This window comes from Nerophis ophidion, linkage group LG07, assembly GCF_033978795.1.
Source record: "Nerophis ophidion isolate RoL-2023_Sa linkage group LG07, RoL_Noph_v1.0, whole genome shotgun sequence".
Lineage (NCBI taxonomy): Eukaryota > Metazoa > Chordata > Actinopteri > Syngnathiformes > Syngnathidae > Nerophis > Nerophis ophidion.
Genome location: NC_084617.1, coordinates 53173450 through 53184496, shown reverse-complemented (window position 1 = coordinate 53184496; position 11047 = coordinate 53173450). Strand labels below are relative to the sequence as shown.

General features: G+C 36.9%; 1 protein-coding gene across 1 annotated transcript; it reads left to right on the top strand.

The window, feature by feature from the left end:
- Positions 1 to 925: 925 nt before the first annotated feature.
- LOC133556487 (putative phospholipase B-like 2) lies at positions 926 to 9284 on the top strand. The gene is made up of 12 exons (XM_061906452.1): positions 926 to 1161; positions 1251 to 1344; positions 1411 to 1569; positions 1644 to 1744; positions 5360 to 5574; positions 5756 to 5850; positions 7745 to 7905; positions 7987 to 8082; positions 8168 to 8239; positions 8315 to 8467; positions 8550 to 8712; positions 8786 to 9284. The coding sequence occupies exons 1-12, from the start codon at positions 962 to 964 to the stop codon at positions 8954 to 8956; spliced, it is 1680 nt and encodes a 559-aa protein (XP_061762436.1). The 5' UTR covers positions 926 to 961; the 3' UTR covers positions 8957 to 9284.
- Positions 9285 to 11047: the final 1763 nt, after the last annotated feature.

Below are 11047 nucleotides of genomic sequence, written 5' to 3'. Positions count from 1 at the left end.
AAAAAAAAAATGGTTTAGCAATTTTTTTTTAAGATGACATAAAGAACAGTCTTAACTTTGTTTGGGATGGAAGATCTATTATCGGGATGGTGTGGCGCAGTGGGAGAGTTGCCGTGCGCAGCCCGAGGGTCCCTGGTTCAATCCCCATCTAGTACCAACCTCGTCACATCTGTTGTGTCCTGAGCAAGACACTTCACCCTTGCTCCTGATGGGTGCTGGTTAGCGCCTTGCATGGGAGCTCTCTCCATCAGTGTGAATGTATGGGTAAATGGGGAAGTAGTGTCGAAGCGCTTTGAGTACCTTGAAGGTAGAAAAGCGCTATACAAGTACAACCCATTTATTTATCATTTATTTGTGATTTAGGGCTATATAAATAAACATTGATTGATTGATTGATTATGCAGAGTCCATATTTTTCCTAAATTAACATAAGAATGAGTTTTGTCCAGAACGCAACTCTTAAAAACTGCATGTCAAAACACAGTTACACGGGTCTTTTATTTTGAAAATATTATTACCACTTTGACTATCAGTGAAGTGGTGACTCTGACTTGGAATCTACATAACACTCAGTTTGAACGTGAACGGGTGACTTTTTTTTTTTTTTTTGCTAATCTAAGTAAATAGGTGTGTATATGCACATTTTGGAGTTTATTGGTTCTGTCTATGTATTTATATGAATATGTATTAGAATTATATTGAATATATTACAATTACTAGGATTAAAGTATAGAAGATAATAGTGAGCCCATGCAACATAATAATAGTGAGCCCATGCAACATACTCCGGTACAGTAGGTGGCGGTATGGACTTTTCTAAATCACAATAGTGAGCCCATGCAACATACTCCGGTACAGTAGGTGGCGGTATGGACTTTTCTAAATCACAACAGTAATCCGACAGAAAACTGAAGAAGATCAGGTGACTGCTCCACCTATCATGTGACTAGTTTGTGCAATCATGGCAGATATTTATTTACTCCGGTATTTTACATTCTATTTAACAATTAACTGCGTTTTGTTCAGTCATTTTTCACTGGTTGGAGCCGAAATACGAACGGCGGTTCTTGATAAAAACACGGGGCAGCTTTCAGTCATCGTTGGGTATCGAGAAGATTTTGTGGCCTGGGCCAACTTCACCGACAACATTCAGACAACAGGGTACGTTTATAACATGGTTCACTTAGAGGGTGGCATACAATAAAAAGGCTACCAATATTTTTTGTTGACCTATTTTTTTATTACTTCAGCTGGTCTGCCTTGGACGTCACAACCAGCAATCAATACAATGATAGCATCCAAGCTTATGCTGCTGGAGCTGTGGAAGCTGCAGTCACATCTGAGGTCAGCCTAGACATACACTATTCAAGCTAAAATATGGCTTAAAGTTGACGATCTTTCTGTTTTTAGCTTATCTACAAGCACTGGATGAACACACTCATGGGTTACTGTGGGCCCTTCTCAAGAGATGCTGGCTACTGTGACCGCCTCAAGACTTTTATCACTATCAACCTTCAGTGGGTTCAGGAGCAAATTGAGCAACAGCCAAATTCACCCTATTGGTACCAGGTACTGAAAATATCTTTAAAAGGAATAAGGGGGTGTGAAATGACTGTGCATTTATTCTTTCATTGTCATGTTAGGTTCGCCTTGCTCTGCTACAGCTGAAAGGTCTGGAGGACAGTTACAATGACCAACTGTCATTTCCGTCTGGCCCGGTATCCATCAACCCCTTTGGTTTCCTGTAAGCAGATGAGCCCATTTTTGAAATCATAAAAATAAGTGCACATATGATATTAGGGGTGTCCCGATCCGATAATGATTTTGGATATTGGTCCGATACACAAAAAAACAAGTATCAATCAAATTGGTTTGTATCTTAACTTTACCATGCAAGCAGTCCTGCAGCGTGTTTACTTTTGCATGAATGGACAGCTAAGTATCCTATAAAAAGCCATCCAACCATCCATTTTCTACCGCTTGTCCAAATTTGGGCTTTTCTTGTATTTTAGGTAGTGGCGGGCCGTGCGTTTCCCACTTCGGACTTCAGTGATTTCCGACTTCAATGATTACCCCTCTAAACACCATCCTTTATGTCACCACATGACTGTTGCTAAAGAAAAACTATACAGAAACACATTTACACACGACTGGGCATTGTACAAAACGGGTTATTTTCTGGCACATTTAAAAATCAATGAATCCGCATCAGCAATTAAAACATATCTTATGTGGGACTGTCAAAATTAAAATTGATAAAAAACATTTTAAATGTGGAAAAAATAAACAAATAAAATATCTGAACTTGCATTTCATCGACAACTAAGCTAGCTTCTGGGGTTGGCTGAGATGGTCTCACAACATATAGTTTCTCTTTAAATATCCTTCTTGAAAATGGCCTTGCAAATATGTGTTGTCTTGTCTAATCATAAAAGATGCGGAAGAGGCGAGTTGGCTGAGTTCCTAAAGTTTATTCCACAAGTTGCTCATCAAAAATATCCCGCTGCCGGCTTGTCTACATTAAACAACGTAAACAGGGCTTCTGCACATACTCTTAACTGCTGTGGCATGCTGGGTAATGGAGTTCTCATGTACCCTGCCTCATAACGTCACTATATATCTGCCTTAGGCGAGCTAGAAGGCCTTACTGACAACAAGGCATGATCTGATTGGCTATTGCAACTGTCTTTCACTGTATGTGTCCGTTCATTTACAGCGCACTGATGCCAGCATTGCTGAATCTGAAGGCTTCTGGCAGATTTGGTACAGCATGGCAACATAAGCAAGCTGAATTCTGATTGGATAAAAACTCTATAAACTAAAAACTACAGCACTGGAAGGATCATAATATGACATTAAGGGAAAAGGAAATACTTTTAAATATTTAGGGAAAGTACATTCAAAAATTACTTTTATCTTTAATTATGATCATGATTTCTGGTTATGTTAGGCCTGCAGAGAAGGTCTTGCTGGCCCTGACAGCACATTACTGATTGTAGGCACATATAAAAGGCTATAGGTTGGGGCTAGGAATGCAACAAACGATTATTTTGTTAGTCAACGAGTCATCGACTTTCTCAACAATTAGTCAACTAATCGGATAATAAAGCGTACACATATCCAGTGGCTCTAATTCAACTTTTCAATTTATTTTGAGTTATTTTTAGGCATGTGTTTACAACAAAGATGACAATTTTAATCATACATTTTAATTCATACTTTAGCTATGCTGCTACAAAAATAAAAATAACTGTTAAACCTGTGTTAAATTAAAAACAAGGACAAGGAAAGTGCTAAAAAAAAAACCTTATCATTAATGCAACAAAACACCAGAAGTATCGAATGTACTCAAAAAGAAAAGAGCATTTTGTAATGGTATGTTTTAAAAGATGCACACTGGTATATTATTGATTATGGATTAAGTCCTGTCATGTTTTTGCAATATAATAGACTCAACATATTGAATTGAATCACTGATTGATTCTGAACATTTTAGCTGTCGATAATTGAGTGTATCTATCTATTTCCTACCGGTTGTCCCATTTGGGCTCGCGGGGGTGCTGCAGCCTATCTGAGCTACAATCGGGCGTAAGGCGGGGTACACCCTGGACAAGTGGCCACCTCATTGCAAGGACAACACAGATAGACGGACAACATTCATACTCACCTTCACATACAAGGGCAAATTTAGTGTTAATTGAGTGTATGTTTATTATTTAATGATAATGGTGCCAAATGTTTTGTGTGTGTGAGATTGACATTTGTTATTGTGTCTTTATTCATTGCACTGCAAATTGACACTGTTTACACCTGATGTTCCTGACAAAAAGTACTTCAATCGATTTAGACTAAAATGATAGCTTATTACCCTGTGTAGGAAAGTTTAACTAACTATCTTATCGAGTTGAGACTGCATCTTCCAGATGTCCGACAGTCCACTTCTTTAAATGCTCACATATCACAGATGTAGTGTCATAAAAGCAAGATCTGTTTGGAAAACCACAAGTGATCACGTGAAATTAATTATATTTATATATTAAATATATTTTTTCTCTAGTGACTTACAGTGTTCTACATAGTGAAACCCAATATCTAAGTTACATTTAAACCAGTGTGGGTGGCACTTGGAGCAGGTGGGGAAAGTGCCTTGCCCAAGGACACAACAGCAGTGACTGGAATGGCAGAAGCGGGGATCAAACTTGGAACTCTCAAGTTGCTAGCACGGCTGTTCTACTGACTGAGCCCAAACGTCACGTAACAACTATTGTCTATGAATGACAATTTTCGGCGACACAATTTATTTACTATTTGTCGGGGGGATACATGAAGCAAGCAGCTTCACAACAACTAAGCATGCAATGAATAGCACACAAACAAGACATACATAAGTGTATTTAATTAAACAACATCACAGATCAGAACAGCACCTTTGTCACTATAAACAAGTGTCATATAACTTATAGTTGCACACACATATTACAGTGTCTCCAAAGCAATAGCGTAATAGAAAGTATCCAGTAACAACTGTGTCCGCAATATTTCAATTCACTGCGTCGAGTTTTACTTCAAGGGGAACAGCACTTTTTATTTATTCATTTTTTGCCTATTTTTCACAATCATTATGAAAGACATGTCAACGGATGAATTTTTTAATGCATTGTAACTATTTTTAAACATAAATAACAGAGCTAAAGAAAGCTCCGCTATTCCACCCACAAAATGCTATAAAAAGCTATTCAAAATGTGCCGACAATAGTCCATTTACATTTTGTGACTTTAAAACTAACAATGTTTTAATGATATTGTTATTGTAAGCACTAATACAAACTCTAACGGCAACTTAATCACTTCTGTGTCTCCCTATGTTTACATCGAGTGGTCTTCTGTTTCCTTGCTTCCTTGCTCCCTGTAAGTTTATTGTAGATCACAAATCACGAATCTCTCCTCAACATGAGACGTCTGAGTAGGTAATCCGACAAGTTGGGACATTTTAACAGTCAATTTAGGACCTGGAACTGGCGAGAACAACACAAAAACAAACACCCCCCCCCCCCCCCCCCCACACACACACACACTTCATTTTAAAGACTTCATAGGTCCAATCCACAGGGTAATAATAAGTTTGTGTTTTTTATACCTAGCATTCTCTGGGTGACTAACTTCACTTGATCAAAGTTTTTTTTTTAACATTCCCTTCTACAATATAATACAAGTATGTATGATTCCTGCTGATACTGTATCGGCCTTAGAACTGTATCATCCAATACTCATGGCTCCAATATTGGTATTGTAGCGGAAGTGAACAAGTGTTATTGGGACACCCCTACTAATAACCATGTTGTTTGCTGTTACCAACCAGACTGTTCCAAATGGGTGGAGATATGGAGGACTTGGAATCTGCTTTAAACAAATCCAGCTTGACGCGACCACTAGGATCTGGCTCCTGCTCTGCTCTCATTAAGCTGTTGCCAAACAATAAGGATCTTTTGGTTTCACATGACACCTGGAACACCTACCAGTCCATGCTGCGCATCATAAAGAAATACAGCTTTGCCTTCAGTGTTTCGCCCTTAGGTACTAAATTGACACATTTTGCAACTGTCCAGGTGTTTTCATGTTTTGCTTCTACAATGTATTTACTAGACTTGTGTTTACAGGTAGGTAAATTATTATTAAGAAAGACAAGCATCACAATATGAGAGGCTATACTACTGTATGATGTGATCCTTCTAGTTAAATGCTGCCTTTTTTGCAGATAATCTTGTTCTTCCTGGAACGATACAGGCATTCTCATCCTACCCTGGATCAATTTTCTCTGGAGATGACTTTTACATCCTCAGCAGTGGCTTGGTGAGAGCTTCTCATGTTTCTCACAGCACCCAGTTTAATATTTAAATTAGGAGTGTCAAATTATCGTGTTAAATGCGATTAAATACAGTCATATTTAGTGCGTTATGTTTTCTAACCGTGTTAAGCTGAGAGCAACAACAGTTCAGCCGCGGCGAAAAAGAGGTTTCATTCGAGACTAATGTTAGTGACTTTAAGTAATGGGTATAAGATTATTTAAATCCCCAAAATTGGGTAAAATTTTTATATTAAACTTAAAAGAAGTATCAGAAGTACATATACAAAGTACCGGTACATATAAATTTCATTATGTTTAAATAAACCAACGGAGAAAAAGATGAAGGGTTGTGTATCGAATTCTGTACTTTTTTAGCTTTAAATCAAACGGGTCATTTTGCGTTACCATTGTTGCACGTGACCTCAGGTCGGGTTTTAGACCCGTCACGTAAGGCTGCAAATCAAACACAAGCGCACATAAACAATCACTCAAGCAGCAGTCAAACTACCTTCAGGTAATGTTGCAATTTTCAACTATACAATCAAGTATGCATTAACAAAGTAAGGATTCACTCTTTAAAAATGCGCTAGTTCGATGCAAATTTACACTGAATTTGCCATTGACAGGCTATTAGCATTAGCGATTTTACATTGCAATTTCAAAACATCAAAATTTAGTAAAGGTAACTACAACTAATATGAATGTGACACGAGTACGCACAATACTTACAGCATAAACACTTTGGAGGGCACAGCATAACACATTAAACTTCCTGCAAAAATCTACTTTCTTGTGAGACGACATACCATAGATATCCTATAGTACTGCTATCTAATGTCTTGGAAGTGCAACTGCATTGCAAATGAGACTAATGTAATCAGAAAACTAAATGTAACAACTGTACAGCAGTTATCACAATTGGATCATGTTTAAATGTTACATTATAAAATATGGTGTTATCAAACAATTAGTATTAATAAACACACACAAAAGTGCCGATTATTGGTACTGTTGAGTACAGGTATCGATTCCCAGGCATCAGGAATTGGTACCATATTGGTTTAAATGTGAACGGTACACATCCCTAATCAGAAGTCTGTTAATGGTTGGTATATGTTTGAATGTTGTCTTGTTTTAAGTGTGTTTATTTTATTTTTTTTTTTTTACAAAACGTCAATTACATGAGCTATAAAAATATGGCATTACATATTAAGATGCCTTTGTACTGTAATAACGCATATGTACAACAATATAATGATATATCCCATGTACACATTGATATGTACAATATATTTAAAATCAGATCATATTTATATTAAAGAAAAAGTTGTTTAATCCCACAAATGTGTCTTTTATCGCACGCTCGCGTGTCTGCTGGTGGGCGAAATGAAACCAAAATTTGTAAGTAAGTAACTTCATTTTCTGTCGCTAATTAAGCTTTAAAACATGACATAATGTTGCACATTGATGTATGTGTACGAGACAGCTGTAATTATGACAAATATATACATTTATTTGTTAAATCTGTTCCCTAAAAACACTATTTGTAACATACTGGATGTTTTTATATCTATTTTATATTGTCTGAAGCAGAGTAAAAGTATATTAAACATTCAACACTTGTATGGCTCAGAAAAATGTGTTGAATGTTTTTTTTTTATGTTTTAACTCCGGCACTTCACTTAGACCTGAAGTTTTATTTTGGTAAGTGCAACGATGTTCAAGTCTGTTAAAAAAAAATAAACGGCTTTCTAAGCCTCTCTTTTTGTTCATAATAATGCAATGAATTGAAATTAAAATACCTCAAATAAGAGGTTTTCTCAACATAATTCATGAGATTAAAAATGTGATAAATTACAGATCATTGATTGCTCCCTTTTATCTGTTGAATGCCTGCAGGTTACTCTGGAAACCACCATTGGCAACAGCAACCCTGCACTGTGGAAGTTTGTCCAACCCAAAGGTACCGTGATGGAGTGGCTCAGGAACATTGTGGCCAATCGTCTTGCACTGACCGCTAAAGCCTGGGCGGAGCTATTCAGCAAGTACAACAGCGGCACGTGAGTTCCGAGCATTGTTCGACGCAACAACACAAACGTTTGATTCTTGCATTTTTAGTGTGTGCTTTGCATGCTTTGCAGGTACAACAACCAGTGGATGATTGTGGACTATAATAACTTTGCTCCAGGAAAGACTGACCTCACGAAGGACCTCTTTGTTGTGTTGGAACAAATTCCGTAAGCATTTTAAGATGTATATTTACTTCATGGATTAATATTATATACTAAAAAAAAAGTATTTTCCTGTATTTTCACATTGTAGGGGACAGATTATTTTTACCGATAAGACGGAAGAATTATTGCAAAAAGGATACTGGGCAAGTTACAACATACCGTAAGTGCATATCCCTAATATTTATGTAAAGTGCATGTGTTTATGACTTACTCTTCTGGATCATATGTGCTGTAGGTACTATGAAGACATATTCAATGCGAGTGGCTGCAATGACCTGGTGGAAAAGTTTGGCTCCTGGTTCTCCCTTGACCAGAATCCTCGGGCTCAAATATTTAGGAGAGACCAGACAAAAGTTACAGATGTTGCCTCGATGATGCGCCTCATGAGGTCTGCACAAAAATACTCCTGTATTGTATCATTTTAAGTGTATAGCTATATATTTTTTGACATTATATCTTTTTGTTTCCAGGTACAATAACTTTAAAGAAGACCCATTGTCTCAATGCCAAGGCTGTGATCCACTTGAGAATGGAGAAAATGCCATCTCTGCCCGCTCAGACCTGAACCCTGCCAACGGTACATACCCCTTTGGAGCTTTAAGACAAAGATCCCACGGAGGAACAGACATGAAGGTACCGTATTAGTCCGGTTAATTTATTTTTCTTTCCTGAAGCACACTGATTCACTAAATGGTGTTCTGTGCAGATGACCTCCTACGGAATGTTTTGTCGCTATGAAATGCTGGCCGCGAGTGGGCCAACATGGGACCAGGTGCCACCCTTCCAATGGAGCACATCTCCATACAAGGATCTGTTGCACATGGGCCACCCTGATATTTGGGCTTTCAAGCCTATTAAAGTCACCTGGAATCCTTAATTGCAATAATGCATAATGCAAAAGTGCTGGAAAGGAAGTTTAATTAACACTTTGACAAAGGGAAATAACACTTTTATGGGTAATGTGGTATGAGGATAGTATTTCTTTAGTTTTGCACATTTTTTTTAAATTAAGGAAAGAATTTTTAATATAAGGGATTTTTTTAAATAAAATTTAATGTACAGCCTCATTTTTCTACTCTGAGTTATATTCATCATGTTTATGTATTAAGAAATTTGCCACCGCCAAGTTAAATCATTGTCATTGTAAAAACAAAAAGCATCTTAGATTCTAAAAACGTTTCTCAATAAACTGTCATCATGATTGATTTGTGATTCCGAACAGTCTCTGTTTTACTATCTGGATATTAAGACTGTTTTTTGTTTTACATTCATTCTAAAAACTACAGATTTCCTTAACAGGAAACTTTCTTCCAATGAATGTTGATGTTTTTGTTAACTGTATTTTCAATATGCATATGATGGTACATTTAGGTAGATCACATGTTTACATTTTCACAAATGTCTGCTAAGGCGCAAGAAGAAGCAAAGCTTATTTAATTCCACTTTTTGTCCGTTTCACAGAAATTATTTGTTTACTTCCTGTACTAACCATTTTTGTAATGATAGAATCAAATTATAGCAGGATATTCAATAGAATAGTTTGTAAGAGCAGGTTTGAATTAACCTTTTTGATTTGGCTTTTACTTTATTATTAATTTTATTGAAGACGTCCATACTTGACTTTTTATATATATATATATATATATATATATATATATATATATATATCTTGATATGTTTTACTTGTCATGTATTATTTATTCTTATTCAAGGTGCTTACCATTTGTACACATATTCTTATTTTTACTTTAGAGCATGTCTCAGAGGGAGCCCTGTGCATCAGGGATTATATCAACCATGGCTGTGGGTCCGCTTTGTGTCGTCCTGGTGCAGACAGCTCCTGTAATAGTGTTTGTTCACCTGGCTCCTTTGTACCCTGCCATGCATTCATCTGTGTGTGTGTGTGTTTGTATGTGACTGATGATAGAGGTGGCGTGTCATCTGGACATTGTTTTATGTGAAGCACTTTGTGTTGCATATCTTTTATGTAAGACTAGCGCTTTATATATAACAATTTAATTTCCATCCATCCGGGCAGAAGGCGGTTTACACCCTGGACAAGTCGCCACCTCATCGCAGGGCCAACACAGATAGACAACATTCACACTCAAAATCACACACTAGGGCCAATTTAGTGTTGCCAATCAACCTATCCCCAGGTGCATGTCTTTGGAGGTGGGAGGAAGCCGGAGTACCCGGAAGGAACCCACGCATTCACGGGGAGAACATGCAAACTCCACACAGAAAGATCCCGAGCCCGGGATTGAACCCAGGAGTACTCAGGACCTTCGTATTGTGGGGCCGACGCATTAACCCCTCTGCCATTGTGAAGCCCCTATAAAATTTAATCAAATTTAATTTGTAGAAGATAATTGCAATAATAATACAGCAACTGCATTAGTAAATACATACACACTAAAAGTTATAATTATATATGTTTAAAAAAATACAATCTTCATAAAAGTACTAATAATCAATTCAATATGTTGGTTTCTATTATTGTACTGTAGATTTAATTTCTGTAAATGTTTAATTTTTATCTATAAAAATATTTTTATTTTTTTTAGTGGATGTTTTTAATTTTATTTTTAATAAACCTTTATAATACGCAAAATATTTACTTACAGGCAAATAATAATAATCAAAGCAAATACAGAAACGGTACAAAACAGCGTCAGGGGGTTGTAAACTCATTAAAGTAACTAAAATAGAATGCAATGTGTATATGTATATATATATATATATATATATATATATACATACATACACACACGTGTGTGTTTGTATAACAAAGTGTAAAGCCAAATAATCCAAATTTGGGGCACAGCCAAGGGCGTAGAATTGGGTAGGGACGCTAGGGACACGTCCCTACCAATATCCAGCCGCTACTGTGTAGTCACTATCAATACACGCGCTGGCCGTAATGTTTAGTCAATGATTATGGCACAGAAAGGGTTAAATATCGCTC

Coding starts and splice junctions, on each gene's coding strand:
- LOC133556487 (XM_061906452.1), top strand. CDS start 962: ATGGCAGATATTTATTTACTCCGGTATTTTACATTCTATTTAACAATT. Junction 1,162..1,250: donor GACAACATTCAGACAACAGG/GTACGTTTATAA, acceptor TTATTACTTCAG/CTGGTCTGCCTTGGACGTCA. Junction 7,906..7,986: donor AGCAAGTACAACAGCGGCAC/GTGAGTTCCGAG, acceptor CATGCTTTGCAG/GTACAACAACCAGTGGATGA.